We start from the raw sequence: 20,364 nt of genomic DNA, 5'->3' as shown, positions 1-20,364 counted from the left end.
ATCTCCAGCCCTGTTTGTAGCTACATCAACAGGCATTTTTTTAACAACAGGCGGGGTCATTTACGACCATGTCTGTAGCCACCAGAGCAGCTATTTTTCAGTGCATTTCCAGTCCTGTTTGTAGTGACAAAACTGAGTATTGTTTGACAAGAGTTTGGGACATTTCTAGCCACATTTTTAGCAACAGAAGCAGATATTTCTAAACAAGAGCTCAGGACATTTCCAACCGTGTTTGTAGTGATAAAAGTGGATATTTTTAACACCATGCAGGGACATTCTCAGCCCTGTTTGTTGCAGCAGAAGAAAGTACTTATTTAAAAGTTCTGACATATCCAGAAGTATTTGTAGCAACAAGCAGGTATTTCTTAACAAGAGTTTGGAATATTTCTATTCAATAAAAGCAGGTATTTTTTAACGACAGGTTGGGACATTTCTAGCCATGTTTGTAGCAACAAAACAGTATATTTTAACTGCTGGTCTGGATATTTTCGGTGTTTACGTGTTTACAGCAATGAAAGTTGGTATTTCTTTATAACAGGTTGTTTTTTGATGTTTTTTGTAACAAAAGCAGGGTTTCCTTTAGACAGTTCAGACATTTCTTGCCCTGTTTGCTACAACAATAGCAGGTATTTTTAAACAACAGGTCAGGACATGTCCAGCTTTATTTCTAATGACAGAAGTGGGTATTTTTTAACATGTTGGGACATTTCCAGGGCATGACATATCCAGCAGTGTTTGTAGCAACAAAAGCAAGAGTATTTTTTAATGACACACTGGGACATCTGTAGCTATGTTTGTGGCAACAAAAATGGGTATTTTTTAAAAAGAGTTTAGTGCATTTTTAGTTGTGTTTATAACCACAAAACACTTTAAATGTCCTGAACTCTAATGAAAGAATCAATGAGAGTAAAGGACATTTCAAGCCATGCTTGTAGCAACAAAAGTTTGTATTTCTTAATGATAATTTGGGAGATTTTTAGCTTTGTTTGTAACAACAAAAGCAGGTACATTTTTAACAAGGCATTGGTATATTTCCAGACATGTTTTTGGCGACCAAACTAAGTATTTCAAGCTTTTTCATAACCTTAACCAAACGTTATTTTGCCCTTACCTAACCACGTTGAGAATTGAAATGTAACGATTCAACACATCCACTCCACACGAAACATACAAATTTAAAATATCCGTGGTTTGCAGAAATGTAAAATGCCAACATTTATTCTGGCGATTGGGTTGTCGGTGAAGAGGTTAGATGGATACTGTAGCACAGTCAAAAGCACGGCACGGCTCAGGTGTGTAAAAGCACAGCATGATCTGAGGCAGTTCTTGCTTCTCCACACTATGAAAACACTGAGAGACGAGAGAGGCAGGTGGCACTGTAGTGGGGAGTTTGTTTTCTCGTGACAAAAATGAGGCTTCAAAGTGAATAACATCAGCCAAAAAAAGGTGGTAGATACACAAAGAAGACCGGTCTTCTGAATTAAAAGGATGATGAGTTTGAAGAGGGGCCTTGGCACAGAGCGCAGCCTCAGCCGAGTGATGAAAATCTCCTGAAAGAGGCAGAGAGGGAAGGCAGCTGGGGTCGGCTTTTGGCAGCTTGTTCTGACCGGAGCTCGGTGGACCGGTTTAGGGGAAGATAGGACGTATTCCACTTTTCCCCCCCGTGTGAAACACAAGCCAAAAACAAGGCGTGAAAAACCCTGCTTCGACTCCAAACGTACACACACATTAACACACATACAGCCCCTTCAGACACAGTCAGACGAGTACACAAACATGCAGACTTATACAAAGGCAGAACTTTACAAAGTCATGCAGATGGAATGTTTTTGATATTTTTGTAGCTGAGTCAAATATGTTTTGCTGGCTGGCCTGAAGTCTATTTTTATTGGGGATTTATAGGGAAACTACTGTAATTCAGTCTAGATGGTGACAGACTGGAAATATGCTCCTGGAAAACTTCACCACATCAGTCCGTTGATGGGGAACGAAAGAGCAAAGGGGCTTTACGAAGCTGAGTATAAATCAGAAAAGGTGGTGTTTTACGCCTTTTTAAAATTCTAGATGAGCAGCTGTTCCTGTCTCTTAAAGAGGTAGCCCAATCCAAACCTAATTACACAAACACTTCAAAAAACGTTTCCTTTTCACACACTTGGAAGGGGATCCTGAGTACAGACACTTTTCTATAAGTCATGTTGATTCTTAAGGAATAGTTTGACATTTTAGGAAATAAACCTGTTCACGTTGAAAAGAGTAGGGTGAGAAGATTGATACCTCCATGTCTGTACGGTTAATATCCCTGATGATAAAAACAGCTTGACCGGCTTAAGATGGTTAAACTGGGTGACCTGGTTTGACGAGTTTAAGGTATGTTTTAGTCTTTAATGGTTTAGCTGGTCTTAACAGCTTGTGACGGTCACTAGCTGGTTTATCATTTTGTCATCTACTGTAATTTAATTGTTTTTTACAACATCTATGCACGTCTGTCCGTCCTGGAAGAGGGATCCCTCCTCAGTCGCTCTTAGAGGTTTCTACCATTTTTTCCCCCGTTAGAAATTACGTAAACTAGACCTAATAAGACACAAAAGGCATACAGAATATACTATTCAGCTATCATTTGTATAGCAGGTATTTTTAACTACATTTTGGGACATTTCCTGCCATGATTGTGCTGATTAAAGCTTGTATATTTTAACTAAAGGTCAGGACATTTCTAGCCACATCTGTAGCAACAAGAGCAGGAATTTTTTAACATCATTTCAGAACATTTCCAGACATGTTTGTAGCGATAAAAGCTTGGTTAAATTAATAAGAGGTCAAGACATTTCCTGCCATATCTGTAGCAACAAAAGCTGAATTTTGAACGAGAGGACTGGATTTTTCTGAACGTTTTTTGCAAAACAAGCAGGTATTTTTTTAACGACTGGTCAGGACATTTCCAGACATGTATATAGTAGCAAAACAGGGTATTTTTTACGACAGGTTGGGATCTTTTCTGCCATGTTTGTAAAAATAATCACTTGTATTTTTTTAATGAGAGGTCAGGACATTTCCAGCCATATCTGTAGTGACAGAAGCAGGATTTTTTAACGGCAGTTTGGGACATTTTCAACCCTGTTTGCTGCAAGCAGATTTTGGAGTGAGCAGATTTTTGTTGTTGGACATAATTGAGTCCATTGAAATGCCAATATATTTTAGCACAATTTGTTGCACATATTCTTCAGTATAACGTTATGATGGTTAATTTGAGAATTCAGGTCAAAGCAGTCAGATAAAATATCATTTGAAAACCTGCCGGGAAGTCTGACATTAGTCGTGGCTGCAGCCGTGTCAACACTTTGAGAAGCAAAAAAGTGTATTTTCACAAATCAGTGATCACAAAAAATAATAAATCATATGTGTTTGCAGTTACAGTTAGACGTGACGTCGCCTGGGGGTTCATCTTTGGGCTAAAGCAAAGATTGGGTCAATAAACAACTTTTTAGGCAATGGTTTCACTAGTGATGATGACCCCATGAAAGCCGGCGAGAACGCTCATCAGGCCGCAGCTGTGACGCAGGACGCAAGGCTCCGCTGAAATACGTTTTTTCCCTCGTATTTATCGTACAGGCATGATCATATCTTCTCATTTAACTTGGTCAGAAATTTAACTATCCCAAAGTATAAAACTATTCCTGTAACACCATCTAAACTGAAATGATTCACAACTAAAACTTTAAATTTACTTGATGATTTAAGGTCATTTTTGTACATCCAAATCACAAAATATTCCATTTAAGTTCACTTCAAATGATTATAATAGTTTCCCTTTTAGAGAGCAACAGTGTACCCGAGCAGAAAAGTTGGATTTAATATACAATATAATCAATAAAGAATGATTTAGATTTTCAGAGATCGGATCGGCTCATAACCCGCTCTGTAAACTAGACTAATTTAATATCAGAGATAATCGTGGTGGATGTCTTAAATCTACAAACACAATGATGTAAACTCAGGAACGACGGTGGCCAGTGCTCATCCATGTTCTGGCAGTGTGTGAGAGACACTGTGATTGGACGCGTCCAGACACAAACGGCACCGCGCCACGCTGCTGCAACCCGTCGAGACTCGAGGAAGTGGTCGCCGCCGCCGTCGAGTCGTGCTCACAGGTTCTCGTTGGTGTCGTGTTGGCACTGGCTGTCGGTCGAAGGGTTCAGAAAGGGCAGCTCCTCGCCGCAGCCCTGCAGCTTCAGGACCCGGCTGCTCAGGTCCAGGCAGCACTGTGCGAGGACACACAGTGAAAAACAGAATTAGTGGTACATTTACAGCATGGGGGTAAAAAACAAAATTTAACAAAAATAACAAAAATGTTTATCATCAAAGGCTGCTTTAAAATATCACACAAATGAGTGTTAAACATGAAGATGACGTTTGCAGTGTTGCTAAGGGATGAGTTGCTTTTGTTGCCGTGTTGAAAATTTCATAAAACCCCATGGTTTAAGCCGGTCGTCAAGTTAATTTCTTTATTGTTGATGTAATTTGCAGAGAAAGCTCGGCGCAGGAGTGAGCTTCAGGGGGAAATGTTCATCTTACATTACAAAGTCCTTCAGGGCTAATTTACAAAATTGAGAAAAAAGAGCTCATATTCCTCAAATGCCCCAAAGTCCCACTCTAATTAGATTTTTCGGGAGATATTAACCAGATGCAGCAGATGTAATAGTGATATAACAGAGATCACCACCTTCGGAGTCTTTTTATGGACTTTGAATTGCATTTTCAAATGCGCAAACTCCAAAATTTCTACCTCACAAGATGTCCTCAATTCACTCTTATCTGGGTTTTACCTGCACAGTGGGGATCCAGCAGATAACTGCACCACTAAAATCACAGCAGCCTTTTCCCCTCAGATAACACCACCTACAGTACATCTCTTTATAACAATCTGTGCCTCCATCTTTCCCCCTGAAATGATATTTTTTTCAGAGGCATTTTTATTTCTTCCTCAACTTCCCTACTGCTTATTTTTAAAAGCTGTGTGACAGTTTCAGGCAGCTAATTCTTTAAAAAACACCAAAAAAGCACGTGATAAGGCACACAAAATATTAGCAAAGCAAATGAGGCTCTTACTTTAAGTTCCAACAGAGTGTGAAGACCCAGGCACAGCTCAAACGCCTCATCCTCTGAAAGTCCAACAGGAAAGACAAGGAGGAAAAAAAGTGGATTTTATTATTCTGGTTCGTCGTCTAAACGTGCATACGTTACCCCGAATCCAGGATAAGTCGTCAACACAACCAAATGATTCATTCTTGAGTTAACCCTTTGAAACCTGAGCAAATGACCCCATAAATCAGTAAGAAGTTACAAGGAAAGCACAGGAAAATTAGCAAAGTTGAAAATGTATAAATTAATTTTAAAAAAATCAAGGAAATGACCTTTCAAAAGTGCTAAAAATTTTGAAATATTGTATATTGTGTAACTTTTTTTTAAAAAACATTTTTCTTCATTTTGGTCACAGATAATCGTTAGTTAAGTGTTTTGATCGATTTTTTTTTATAACAGAAATAAAAAACAAACAAACCGTTTTCCATTTAAGATAAACAAGTAAAAATAAAGAGTTGAATTAACAAGTTTAAACAAAGGAAGGGCGTTTCAGGGAAACACTCTTCCATATTTCCTTTTAATTTAGTCTCCTGCAGCCTCATTGAAAAGGTAATCCTTTCCATTACAATGATATCATAAATAATATCATATCAGTTCTCTGTGAATGGAGCATCTGGCTGAAGCCATTTCTTTGTAATTGCTTTTCTAGTGGCTAAACTCAATATTTCAAATAAGTATTGTGCAACTTTTTCTTTTCTGAGTTTATTTAATTTTCAGGATATTTCCCTGATACCTTTTTCCGACTTTTTATAATTTGCTTATTGCCTTCTTCCATGTTTTTGAAGAGAATCAAACCTTTTTTGCTCTGCGTTTAAATGCAACAAAAAAAAACCCCCAACAGATGTCCATCCAGGTTTCAAAAGGTTAATACGTGCTGATAAACATACGTAAATGTGAGTTTTGAAGCTTCAAATTGAGTGATCGTTTAGTCAGGCGTGTGATTCAGGGTTAAATTAGACTTGTTATTCACTCATGCAGCAACATGAATAATTATGTTTGTGATTTTTTGTTGTTGTGAAGCTGAGATTACAAAAGAGGAAGGTCAGAATTAATCACAGAATAATTTAATGCTTTGGGGCTCCAGAAATCAGTTTTGACGTTGAAGGAATAGTTTGCCTTTTTAATTTATTTATTTATTTTCTTGTTGAGAGTTAGACGAGAGGTTTGATGCTTCTCATGTTTATGCTCTAAATATTAAGGTAGCTAGAAACAGCTCGTCTGGCTCTGTTCAAGGTAACAAAATATACCTCCCAGCACCTGAGACTTATTAACACATCTTATCTTGTTTAATTTGTGTAAAAACCAGAGTGTAGAAATTGTACATAATGTGTTAATTAGAAAGCTTGGTAATAGCTGGTAGGCTGATTTTGTCTCCATTTGTTTCACCCTGCTGCCAGTTCTTCTGCTAAGCTTATATTCTCCATAATTACCAGTCGTAACAGCAGGGCTGGTATTTTTTTTCCACTTTGCGAGTCTGTTTCCATTTGGCTTCATGGCAAAATGTGATCCGGGAGACCGTTATTGTGGCGCAAACTACCAAAGAAGCAGCTTTTAATGCTTTGCCCGGTGTTTATATGACTCTGTCTGTCTGTCTGTCTGTGGTCAGGTTTTGTCAAAGCAATAACAGCCGTGCACGATGCAAACATGAAACTTTACAGGTGTGAAGCGGAAACTAAAATAGAGTGCCTCAGGGATGATGGTTTTCTGTAGACTGATGTGAAAGTTAGCTTTGCCCTTGTTCCCTCGTCAAAAGGCATATGGGATTTTTCCATTCGATTTTAGATCATTTCAGAAAATAAGCTCAGTGGCGAACAAACATTTAAGATACTTACATATTTTGTTAAGATAATCTACGATAATCTTTTTGAAACCTATGTGTACTCACCAGAAATAAAACGTTAACGTTGGGCTATAAACAAACTAAACTACGGTCACATGACTCAACGTCATGTAAAGCCTTGTAACACATGGTTAATGTAGTGAGGGGACAGTGCTAACCACTGCACCACTGTGCCGCCTTTTGGGTTAAAATAAGTTTAAACATCACGTTTTCATACATACATTTCCTAAAGACAGACTTTTTGGTTTCCTCCCAACGACCCTACGCACAGTTGTTCACACTTTATACCAGCTGTTGCTATCGATGGGTTTACACTGGAGTTCGCTGACCGCCCTTTGCGTCTCATAAAGATGCTGAAGGCTGCCTGTGGCATCAATATTACATTACCAGGGTGGTATTTTGGGAACAGGAATTATTCTAAACATCCATAAAGGGTTTTATACTTTCCAGAAAGTAAACCTCACCTGCACAGAAAGTGATATTTTCCAAACATAATGAGCCTCAAATCCAAGAAACTGTCCTTAACGCTTTGACACCTGGAGCGTGAAATTTGAGGAGATTGGGTTGATTTCTTTCAAAAACATGAGGGAAAAGGCAATTCTATCATTTGCATAAGTTTTAAAGGGTTTTCTATGTAATATCTGTGTTTTTATTTTTTTTTATTTTTAGTGGGTTTTTTTTTCTTTTTAATTAATTTCCAGGTAACAAAAGTTTTGTGTCATATCCTTTGTCATTGTTAAGTTCCTTCTCCTCATGTTTTTGAATGTAATCAAGCCAATTTGCTCAGGTTTCAAATGGTTAACAAAAATAAACCTTTCCAGAGAGTTATTGTGATGCAGTAGGACACGGATGATGCAGATATACTTTTCCCTTTCCTTCTTTTGTTTATTATCTGCAGTTGATGCTGTTTGTCGCCTGCAGAGACTGTGACACACTGCATCAGTTGCAGCTTATCTCCAGAAATCTGTCATATGAATCTATAAAAACAAGACCAATCAAACAAACTTTCTCAGTAAAATGTCTTCAGTAGTTGGATTGTCTGTTGGTGAAGTTTAGTTCTTGTTGGCAGTGCTCCTTATTTGTCTGCTCAGCCACAATGACAGTTGCTGTTCATGATAATTATCTTCCCACTTGTTCTTTTTCTGCACTGGGGGATTTGGCTCTCTTCGAGCAGCAGATGTAAAAGCTTTCACAAAGAGTGCAAACAAAATTATGGTGCAGTGTTGGCAATCTAAAGTGGGAAAGATAAGCAAGACGGACAATTATTTTACCTGAAAATATTGTTAATTACCATTTTTAACATATTCTTCCTCGACCTGGTAGTCCTTTAATTTAATGGTAATTTCTGCTCTGGTGCTTTAAGAGGACGAGGTTGGATGTGCCGTCTGCATGTTAAATACAGAGACGAGCACACATCCAACTCAAATCTCTGCAGAAATGACACAGCAGGTGAACTTGTGTTTTTCTGCTGGAGTTGCATTTATGCAGAGGGCCAGTGTGTTGTGACAGCTGGAAAATCACCAGCACCATTTGTGACCACTCAAATGTCCCTGATGGTAAAAACATTGTCTTTTTAGCCACTTTAGCAACAGTTCAACAACCATTGGATGGATTGCCATGAAATTTGGTACAGATATTCATGGTCTGCAGACGACAAACCCGACCAACTGGTGATTTCTTGACTTTTGTTGTAGTGCTACCACGTTGTTCAAATTCTAATCCTGCACCAGGGGTCCAGTTTTGCAAACCTGCTCCTGCCAATGCACACAGCGCTACATATTGAATCCATCCTGTTGCCTGAAAGTATTCCAAAGTCCCAGGACCTGACCTAAAAACATCGTTTTGCCTGTCCCTTTCAGATCTGCAAAGCACTCGCTCAGCTCCCATTTGTTGATGATGGAATGCAAAGTGACACAAAGATAACCGATTTTGCAACAATCATCTGTCCACATATCCAAAGTAACTGTTATATCCTCAGCTCCACATCAATGATTTTTTCTCTAGATTTTGTTAGATGTTCTCCGCATATTTAGTGTGTTTCATGTGCTGCATGATACAGAAAATATACATTTGAGCCCAGGAAGAGTAGCTGATGCTCATTAGCTAATGGGGATTCTGATAACCTCAGCTGAAATTGTCATCAAATGCTGCCCACCCACATTTAGTTGATTTTAACCCCTGCCTGTAAATTTACCCGTTGCACAACTTTTTTGCAGGTTACCTTTGGGTACCTGAAAATGTGGTGCAAACATTTATGTCCCACTATAGATGAAATTTAAATTTATACTGACTACTTCTTATTCAGTGCTATTATTCTGTTAAAAGCATGTTTAATTTGTCAAGTACTTTGTTTATAACCTGCAAAACTAACGACATTCCCGTCAGTTCAGTTGTACTAGGCCTATTCGCAAAATTTAGCATGTTAGCACGCTACACTAAGGTCGATTAATCAGTCTTTGTCGGAGGCTTTTTGGTCGATTTAGCAGGTCGAATTGACGGTGATGCAGGAGGAGCCCATCGGTGAAAAAATAGAGTCTGATTGGTAGTTTAGTTCAGGATGCAGGGAGAGGAAACAGAAGTGAGGAAAGCAAACAAATGACTTCAGTCGCCAGATCAAAGCAAACTTTTTATATTAGATAAGATTATTTTTTCAGCCATTGAGCGCTTGAGCAGAAACACTTTTGTACGTTATAAGTCATCTGTTCTTTCAGTATCAGGTTTTGTTGTTAATGTCCTAACTGGCTTATTACCGTGTTGAATCCGTCCTGTCAGTATCCTCATTTCCCTTTTTTAATGACATTATAGACGACTGCCACCTGCTGCTATAGTACAGAGTATATTTATTATAGAGTTATTTCCTCTCACACAGGTGGAGATGCTACGAGCTGGTTGGCTTTGGTTCGGTGTAACCTTTTGGCCTAGACATGAGACGCAACAGCTGGCCGTCGTCACCCATCCGCACGCTTGTAGTATGATGTGATATTCTTACCTTTGACATAGGCTGAACACTGGACCGTCTGTCTGCCCAGCTGCAGCTGCAGACCCGTCACTGAGCTGCTCCCTCCACACGGTGAGCTGTCCTGAGCGGGTACCAGTCTATAACACACAAAACAATATCCTCAGCAGTTCAAACCAAATACTTTTTGGAACCTTTAATTTAATTTTATAGCCTAGCTGTCTCCCCAAAATAGATTTTCTCATCACCTGTCACTCTGTGAGCTTTTTAATAAAATGTCAATCAAAAGTTTGTGCAGCTGGGATTTTATTAAGACAAACAGTGAGCAGACTTTAACCGTTTACCTGCTACCTCTTTAAAGCTGATTTAAAATTAAGATGAGAACAAAATTTCCCATCCTCCTGAACCAGTGCACACTTGGATCTAGAGGCTGAGCTTTATTTGGCATTTTAATATCTTTCTGTAAAGATGAAGGTGATATCTGGTCTTTAAGGTTCTGGGAAAATAGCCTGCCTGCAGAGCTTATAGGCTGTTATTATGAAATCTACTTCCCTAAAGCTTATTTTTAAGCCAATTTTTTGATGTTGCTTCTATTCCTGTCCTGTTATCTTTAGATCTTTTCAAGCTTTGCGCCGGCAATCGCCGTAACCGGAGACATTATGCTTTCAGGTTGTCTGTCCATACGTTACATTCGTACATCCATCTCATTCATCAAACCATCAAATTTGGCACAAACATTCACTTTGAGTCAAGGATGAACTGATTAGAATTTGGTGCCGAAGAGTCACGGTCAGTGTGAACTGGTCTGTTGCATTCTCGTGAGCAAGATATCTCAAGAACGCCTTGAGGGAATTTCTTCAAATTTGGCACAAACGTCTACTTGGACTAAAGAATAAACAGAGTTGATTTTGGTGCTCAAAGATCAAAAGCCACTGTGACCTTGCATCATCAGTCTCATTCCTTTGAACATGTTATCTTATGAACACCTTGAGTGATTTTTTTTTAAAATTTAGCACAAACATCCACTTTGAGTCAAGAATGAACTAATAAGAATTTGGTGGTTAAGGTTCCAGGTCACCGTGACCTTGCATTTAAGTCATTCTTGTTAACACAATATCTCATGAACACTGTGGGGGAATTTCATCAAATTTGGCACAAATGTCCATTTGAACTCAAGAATGAACTGATTGGAATCTGGTAGTCGGAGGCTAAAGGTCAAGGTCATTGTCACATCATAATATTCTTCAAAAACACATTTCTGACCATTACTCAACATCATAATATCTCAGGAACCGAAGGAGAGCGTCTGAGTTAGTGACTCTAGACTTTAGACTCTAATCTTGGGTGTCCACCTTGAGACTGTGCTGATGTATAGATCTTCTGTGCTGCTGGGGAGGATGTGTGTGAAGTATCCATGTTTGGAAAACACATGGATGTAAACGGTAACGGCACCGTGACAGCTTTGCAGAGGCAAACAACTGTAGGCTACAGTCGTCTTGATTTTACTTTTACTGTGTTACGTGTTTGACTTTGATGGATTTGATTGTCAAAGCACTTTGTAAACTATATCATAGATGTCAGGTGATAAATGTGTTGTGAGTGTGTTTGCAGTTTAGCGCAGGGCGTTTCTTACCCCAGCCTCTGGCAGCAGGAGCTGGAGATGTGGTTGTGTTGGCTGCCGGTGTTGATGGATGCCTTGACTTCAGTCTCGCAGCACTGTGAGGAAGACAGAGGGGGGATTTTTGTGTCACAGTGAGATTTTTCCACTTCAGTCTGGCACCGCAGCACACGAGGAAACAACCAGTCACAACAGCACATTAACAGAACTGTGGGGAGCCTTTCAGAACCATTGATTTCTTTTTTTTTCTTTTGAACAAATCCAAATCCATTCGGCTCCCACACGTTTCTGAATCTGCCAAACAGAAAAGTCGACTGTTAATCAACTTTGCACAAACAAAACAAATCTCCCATTTGTGGAGTTTTCCAAGCCAGCCCGTGTTTTTAGAGGCTCTGCTTGAGTCAAATGTTATTTAGTGTTTGTAACTTGATCTGTATTGATCCTTTGTTGGAGTCTTAAAACACAGCTTGTCCGTTAAATGCTGCAGGCGTTTGGCTCAACAGCCTAATAATCAAGTTAAAAAATAAACCAAGAAGTAAGCTACATTCTGTTTCCCATTATAGATCACGAGTTTGATCATTAGCTGACCCGCTGGGTTCACGGTGCTGATGCTGCGTCCCATCAAGAAGCTGATTCTTCAGTTTGTTGAGTGCACTTTGATTTTTCACACTTCATGATCTCAAAAGCAACATCACAGAATAAATTATTAACCAAGTGAGTCATTTGTGCATTTAACTCATTAGTCAACCAGACAACTCCACACTGATGAGTGAAGAGATCTATGGTGCGCCACATGATTCATTTTACACACTCACAAGCCAATGCATTGTAGAGTTAATGGTTATATGGAACTTTTTCATCGATCTAAGAATCGTTTTTTTTTTTGTTGTTGTTGTTGTTGTGGACGTAAGAATGAAGAGCAGTCGTACTTCCTAAAACACCGTTTTGAGGGACGTTTGTAGCTCCTTTTATAGAATAGGTATTCTTTCAGCACAACCATAAGTGACATACGTATACTCTGATTGGTCAAACACAACCAGTCATCACTATTGTAAAAAAAAAACATTAGTTGTGTAAAGAAAACACAAAAGACCAGCTCATTTTAGGAAATAAATAGAAAAAGAAAAGACAACAAATGGGCTGTCAGGAAAGTTCGGTCTTTACTGAGCATGTAGACTGTTTCAGTGCAGGAGAGTGCCCAGGAATCAGTCCTAAAACCCGAAAGTTAGTTAGCATTTCTGCACCTCTGACTCAAGCCCCAGGAAGTGCGCCAAGCTCTATAATCAGCATGTTATACATAGTTTATTAAATCTTAGTGTAAAACCTGCAAACTTTCTCCTTGTTTTGAGTCTTTATGCTAAGCTAAGTTAACCATCTCCTGGCTGTAGCTCCATTTCTAAAAGACAGATATGAGAGTTATTTCATCTTATCTAACTCACTGCATTAAAAAAAAGTACATAATGTATTTCCAAAATGTACGTTCCTTTATTCAGATTTTTCCCATCATTCAAGCCTGAGTTTTACAGTAGCTAGAAATGCGAACACGCAGCTCGTCCTAATCTCTGCTGACATTTCTCTTATTCTGCACCTCTCAGTCGCTCTGTTGCCTGCAGGCGCTTCATGTCACAAAGACGTGTTTCACGGAGGCACAGAAAAACTCCACAGTGCAGCAGATTGAAATGTTTTATGGAAACTGCTAATGGCCTTTTTCTATTCAGCATACTCTCACTTGATGAATGCAAACTGTACACAAGTAAAGACGTGTTTCTGGGTAAAATAATGGAGAACGTATTCAAAACATATGGCAGCTCTGCATGCATGTAAGATAAGCAGTGTTCTGGGACCACCCCCGCACAGAGAACTCACCATGTATAAATTAGATATTTTCCCACTATCAAAAGCAAATCCATCTCAGAAACATTATTCTACCGTCTTTTAATGCTGTCTTCATGATTTTGCTTTCAGAGAAACTGCAGTCAGAGAAACAGTGGTGTTCCTGGTGTTTTAGGGGAGTTGTTATATATTTATGACACTGGGGTTTAAGTCCTCGCAGGCAGACCTTGACGAGCTATGAATACTAATATTATAAGCAAGCTCATGCAGACAGAGTGGATTTTTTGAAAATGCAATCATTTAAACACTCAAATGGAGTCAGTGTTACTTTAGAGGGAGCAGATTTAATGTATATTCACACCACATGCAGGTGCAAAGATCATGCAAATCAGTATTAATGATCAGAGGAACGCCTGCCTGAAATACAGTTAAAGAGGTGAAATGTAACTAAGTGCATTTGCTCAAGTACTGTGCTTAAGTACAAATTTGAAGTACTTGCCCTATAGTTGAGTATTTCCATTTAATGCAACTTCACACTTTTACTCTTCTTTATCTCAGAGGTAAATATTGCATGTTTTTCTTCACTACATTTGTCTGATGGTTCCTTTCACATTAGAATTTTTCATACTCTTCGTGTTCATTGAAATGCATACATCTTTAAATTTGGTGATTATAAGCTGCAACACTGGTTAAATTCTAACACAGAGCTGCAATTTTAATTGATTTTGGTAAAAATGTGTAGCAACATTATAAAAACAGCACTGTGGTGCCACACTGCAGCCTATAAATGATATTTAAGGTATAAGGGAACATGCTTATCTGATAGAGACCCCAACAAAAACATTATATTTTTTATTTTTCTTCAGTTGAAAGCAAATGCACAGTATCTGTTAAAATAATTTGTGGAGAGATATAAAAAAAATATATACTTTATTTTTTGCATACCTCCCCACTTTACGCCCCTGGTCCACATTTTTGTAAACTGCTAAAGCGAGTGCATGCAAGATAATCTTTAGTTTATTATTTAATTTTTTTCTGTTAAACTGAATGAACTGTGTTCATTTACGTATTGAAAAAAAATCTCTGTATTGTCAGTCTTGGGAATTCATGTACTTTAAATTGAGTTTTTGTTGTATTCTTCTTAAATTACTATTATTTTATTTTTAGATATTTATCACAGTTAGGATAACCTGTTTTCATCGAGCCTATCAGACTATTAGTATAAATCTATGAATGTGGTGACCTTTTTTTTACGGTTTAACCTGAAAAAGACCAAACTGGATTAAAACAATGTCAGTTAATATACTTTTATAGTCTGGAGTCAGTATGCAGGTGGTAATCATTCAACAAATTAGATTTAATTAAAAATGTTCTGATGACGCCCCTCTTAGTTTAAGACAGTGGCCTGATGTGAACAGATTTATAATGTCCACTGTCCTTTTAACTGTCCAGCTCCCATCCTGGTTCCTGAGAACACGACTGTGTATCTTTCTCTCCCCATCAGCTCCGTCATAAATCAATACCTTATCCGTTTGACCCGGGGATATTTTCCCCCCTTGGAAATCAACACGTTGAGTTTCCATGAGCCTTGTTTTGATCCCTCACTCTGCACAGACCGAGCTGAGCCTCCTTTGTCCTCACAGGCACACTGGCTTATCAGCAGCCCCATAAACCTGCTCCTTTGTCTCAGTCCTGGCCGTGCAGTAAATCCTGAAGTTTAAAAATAGCTGCCGAATGAGTAACAGAGGAACACTTTGCATTTAATAAGTTGATGATAAAACCCAGCAGAGAATAATGAGTAATAGGGAAAACGCTGAATCTACCAGAGGTGTCTGAAGTGGACGACTAATTTGAAATACGCTCGCACCCTCAGATGCTGTGCTACATACTTTCAGCACCGTGGGGAATAGCAGCAGTTTGATCAGTGTATTGATTTCTTTCAAGGATAAAAAATGGCTCCGTCCTTGGTGTCATACATGACTGCGTTTCTCTCTAATCAGTGATTGCCATCATATGAGCTCTTTAGCCCTTGGAAAGGTTAAATGCTTTTAACACTGGCACCTTTTTACCTGCTGTCTTTGTCCTTTATTAGATTTAGTTGAGAATTTGATTTATTTTTATATGCATTCATCATTTTACACAGAAAATGGTTGGTTCTTTGTCATTGATTGAAGTGCCACACAAAGACCTTTTGAAGCCCTGATATTCCTCAGAGGTTTTCTGCCGAATCTTCAGATTAGTTTAGACTAGTTTACTGGCGAAAGAATAAAAATACTACAATAAAAAGACTACCATCAGTGTGTTTCCAGAAGATAACAGATCAGAGGATAGCAGATATTACCAAATTGGTGGTTTGAACATTTTGTGTTTCTCAGTGAGCATTAAGTTTGGGGTGCTGCGGCACTATCCACCTAAGAAAGCGGTTGTTTTTTACCGAGATGTTGCTGTATTTCCTGCCAGAATTTGTTTTTATTGTGACGTTGCTACATGTCCTGCCTAATAAGTGCCACTAAATTTACTAATTTTTTTATCGTGACAATGCTGAGTTTCTTGCCAGGATAGTGCCGCAAAAAGTGGTCGTTTTTTATTGAGATTTCATTGTGTTTCCTGCTCTAATAGTGGCACAAAAAGTGGTTATTTTACCATGACATTGTTGCATTTCCTGCCGGGATATTGCCACAAAAACATTTTTTTGGGTTGTTTTTTTTTTTTTTTTACCAAGATGTAACTGCGTGTCCTGTCAGATAAGAAACAAAAAAAGCCACAAAAAGCGGTTGTTTTTAGCGAGACATCCCTGTGTTTCCTGCCGTGATAGTGCCAGAGAAAGTGTCTTTTTTCCCTTTCACTAAGACTGTCACTGTTTCCTGCCAGAGTAGTGCCACAAAAAGTGACTGTTTTTCACCAAGACATCACGTTTCCTGCCGCCGTAGTGACACAAAGCAAGGTGGTTTTTTATGCTGAGACATTGCTGTATTTTCTGCTGAGATAGTAGAGATTCGTGTCCATAAATTAAGAAGATAGCCAGTACTGGAGTAAAGGGTTATTCACAATAACAAGTGAGACGGTTACCTGTTGGTTTCTGCGTGGGTTTCAACAAGCTGCTGCACAAAATTTCATGCTCATTTATTCTTATTGTGTTCCTCCTTGCAGCCCACACAGTTTGTGCTTTTCGAGCCCTTGTGCAGATGGTACCCCTCTGACCCGCATTTAATCCATTGGGACTAGTGTGGACGTGTTAACCAGGTTGGACTTTCAGTCGCAGTGACTCAGTTATCTGTTATTCTGCTCCGACCAGACTGCCGCTGGGTCCTGCCAAGCTTTTAATGTGTTGTAAAGGAGAATAAATGAAGAGTGGGCCTAAAGAGATGAGTCATCGGAGCAGAATGGAGCTGTCTTTGTGTATTCTCTTGTTTTCGGTTTGTATGCAGTAGTAAAAGTGTCAAAGCGTTGAATGTGAGTGAGGAGTAGGCAGAGTGCAGTACCTTGCATTTAACAACCAGAGCTGTGAGGAGGGTCGAGCTCTGCGTGCCCTCGCTCTTCTCAGCTGAGTTTCTGGCTCCGGCTTCGCTGCTGTCGTCCTCTTCGTCCGACCTTAGGCTCCTCTCGCTCTCCTCCAGAGACTCCCTCTCCTCCGTGGAGTCGTCCGCGGTGCTCTCGCTCCTCTCCTCTGCGTCAGCGGGTCCGTCCTTGGTGTCGGCCAGCGGGGAGCGAACCCTGGCGTTGGGGTCCCGGGCCTCCCCTCGCAGCCGCGTAATGTTTCCTTCCAGCAGGCGGCGCTGGACGATGCTGTGAGGTTGCTAAAAGAGGAGACACAAGAAGAATAGATGTCAGATGGGAGGTTTTCAAAGCAACAAGTAGAGACAGAAGAGTCCAATTTTACTCCATAATAGCCCAGTCACCAGAAGACAACGTTGGCATTGTGCATTTTTGTACACAAAAAAATGTGTTTTGTATGTATCATAATGTTTCTACAGTGAGATAGTTCTGAGAACATGAACGTGAGCTGACTTGGTCATTAGGAGGTGAGGGGATGGAGGATTCAGACCACTGTTTTGTTTTTTAGTCTTAGTTTTTTGTAGCTTTTCAACACTGTTGTTTTTTCACTGAAACTGCTGCATTGACCAACAAAATAGCGCCTCAAAAAGTGGCACCAAAACTGGAGATCAACAAACAAGAAAAGTTGTTTTAGTGAGTTATTGCTTCCATCAACTTTTTACCCACCAAAAGTGTGTTTTTAGCTACCTCTCATTGTATTACCAGTTGGATAGTGCCACAAAAACGACTTGTTTTTTACTGACACCTTGCTGTGTTTCATATAAGGGATTGTGCCACCCAAAAACGTCTGTTTTAAGCTAAAATATTATCTTTTCTTAACCATAACCACATATGGGTTTGTTGTTTTTTTTTTAACCTAAACTTAACCACACATCAACCACTATATTGCTGAAATAGGATCTGTCCAAAAAAGGGTTAAATGAAGGCTGATACTGATGTTTATGGAACTTGTGCAATTGTTTTGGTCATTTTATAAACAAAAATCAAGAAAATTAATGGTTGCAGGTGGTTAACTGATTTTATTGACCTTGTGTTATAGTACATTGAATATCTTTTATTAATGGATTGGGGTTTTTTTTTTACATATTTTTTAAACAAACAGTAACCCACTCATCAAGAAAATAATCAGCAGATTGACTGATAATGCGAACAATCAATATTTGCAGCTCTACACATATGCTTAACTACACAAATCTTCAGTTCTAGTTAGGCCAAATATGTCGAGCTGAACATTGTGAGCTGGCTGCTGAGTAAATTCAGAGCATGTCAAAGGACAGACAGCATCTGTTTGTATGGTGAAAAGATAAATACTTCCAGCATTATTATCTCAACAGAGTACGTCACAGATAGCCTGTGACTCAAGACACATTTAATCTGTATATAAAACAAGATATGTAGGTCACTGTGTTCAAGGAACACGTCAACATAACTCATTCAGAGACCATTATATTTTGCTCCCACAGCAGTAATGATAAAGCTTATTTATGAACATTCAGGGAGAAAATGATGAATTAAGATCATTCCCATTAAGATAGATAATGAATTAATCTGCTTCACGTACTTTACAAGGTTTACTTCACGAACTGACTATTGTTGATCTCTTTAGGGAAATATTGGACAAAATCAGCAATTAAATATACTTGTAGGCTATATAGGATCTATATATATATATAGATCCAGAATTGTTGAGAAATTAACAACATTAAATTTCCCTGGTGTTAGCATATAGCTACATGTAGCAGTGCACTGGCAGCCAGGGAAATAAATGTTACAGTATCTGAGAGAAGTGACCCTCTTTTCATGGAAAAATTACCAAAAGAAGCTACCAGCGCCACATGTTAGGGTTGCAAAACAATCCAAAATCTTGGAGAAGGTAAAAACATGGGCAACCAAAATTACAGGTTTCCCTGACATTAGCATGAATCTACATGTAGCATGAATAAAATTAAGGTTAACAGAGATTGGCAGCATTTTCTAACATTAAAAATCCCTAATAAAAGCCTCTAAATACAACCAGAAATGTTCCAGCAGGAATATGATCCGAAATCATGGAGAAATTGACAACATCAGCAACGAAGATTATATGTTTCACATACGTTTGCCCATTATTTGAAACTTTGGTCACATTTAATGTGAACGTCTGACATTGTAACATATTTGATAGAAAATAAGGGAAAGCAAAATAGGTCCCCTTTCTGTCTGTTATTAATTGGACCATTAATCACCAGTATCCATTAGACAGCATGTAGGATTTCTAAGTATCTTTAGTTATTTCTCAGCACTGCCAGTTTCTAATGAATGCAGGTGCATTTAATGAAGTTAGTAATTTCGGCGTCGCAGACAAAATAGACTTGTTTCACTCTCAGAAAGTAATGAGAAGAAGTGAAAATGTTCAGCTGCTGCGTGAGGTGCAATATGTGCCGTAGCTTAAGATTTCTGCTTTTATTTCCAAAGTCGCACTGCCATTATTATTGATTCAGCTGGGAAGATTTGTGTGCATGAATTAATAGTAATAGATTTTATTAGTACTGATTTGTACCCTTGTATTCATGAGTCTTGCACGTGATTTTAATGCCCAGGTACTGCATATGTATGCTCTGCAGACTGCTGATTTACAGTCCCTATTATTCAAATTGGAGCACTCACACTGAGATTAATACAGCTTTCAGACGTGGAAACCTCCATGCACACTTGAACACTTTAGATGACAGCATGCAACGCCCAGCTCAATTCTTCCCAATATACACTGAAATTCTGTAGGACCATACATTAAATGGATGTACATAAATAAATCTTTGAGCCTAACAGGTAGATATTTAACCCTTAGGGCCCGCTTTAATATTACACACACTCGCTCTGTGCACAAAATGCCCTTTTCAAAATCAAGAAAGAAAAAAAAGCCCAGAATAATACCCAAAAACAATACAGTGTATATTTTTACGCTTTGATGGCTTTAAAAATGTTGTTTGAATGGGTTTCAGTGGCGCATTTTCTGCTCTTAACAGCATGAATGTACCAATTTTGTTTACGCTGTGTATTTTAGACTTAATGTAGGAGCTGAGCTGTAAATTTCACGAGTAAACAGATATACAAAATCTTGCCGAAATGCAAGTCATTTGCATGAACACAGCCAAAATTATCAAAAAATGAAGAATGAAAAGCATGTAAAACGTGCCAAAGGGTTAAATATTACACAAAGCCTTGAGAGCCACACACACAGATCACATTTGTTGGTGTGTGAGACTGTCCTCTGTTGAGCTTGTTGTCGAGAGACGCTGGGTTATGTATAGCTCTTGCCCGTGGTTTCAGCATTAGGTCTGCTTGTCACCAAAAATCCTGTGCGGATGAGTCACACAGAAACTAATTCTTAAGCCAAAAGCAATCACGCTGCAGAAAGCAGAGACCACTGTGACCACTGTGGAT

The 20,364-nt window shown here is 38.9% G+C and overlaps 1 protein-coding gene across 1 annotated transcript in view; it reads right to left on the bottom strand.

The window, feature by feature from the left end:
* Positions 1-806: 806 nt before the first annotated feature.
* Positions 807-20,364, bottom strand: part of nrip2 (nuclear receptor interacting protein 2) — a 38,199-nt gene continuing 18,641 nt past the window's right edge. The window contains exons 2-6 of the mRNA XM_042510974.1: positions 16,869-17,183; positions 11,569-11,651; positions 9,969-10,075; positions 5,107-5,159; positions 807-4,259 (exon numbers count right to left, since the gene is read on the bottom strand). Coding sequence (XP_042366908.1) covers positions 4,143-4,259; positions 5,107-5,159; positions 9,969-10,075; positions 11,569-11,651; positions 16,869-17,183 — 675 coding nt within the window. The 3' untranslated portion in view covers positions 807-4,142. The remainder of the gene's footprint in view (positions 4,260-5,106; positions 5,160-9,968; positions 10,076-11,568; positions 11,652-16,868; positions 17,184-20,364) is intronic.

The sequence above is a fragment of the Plectropomus leopardus genome, chromosome 22 (assembly GCF_008729295.1).
Source record: "Plectropomus leopardus isolate mb chromosome 22, YSFRI_Pleo_2.0, whole genome shotgun sequence".
NCBI lineage: Eukaryota > Metazoa > Chordata > Actinopteri > Perciformes > Serranidae > Plectropomus > Plectropomus leopardus.
The sequence above is the reverse complement of the archived record's forward strand: the minus strand, read 5'-3'. Positions and strand labels throughout refer to the sequence as shown.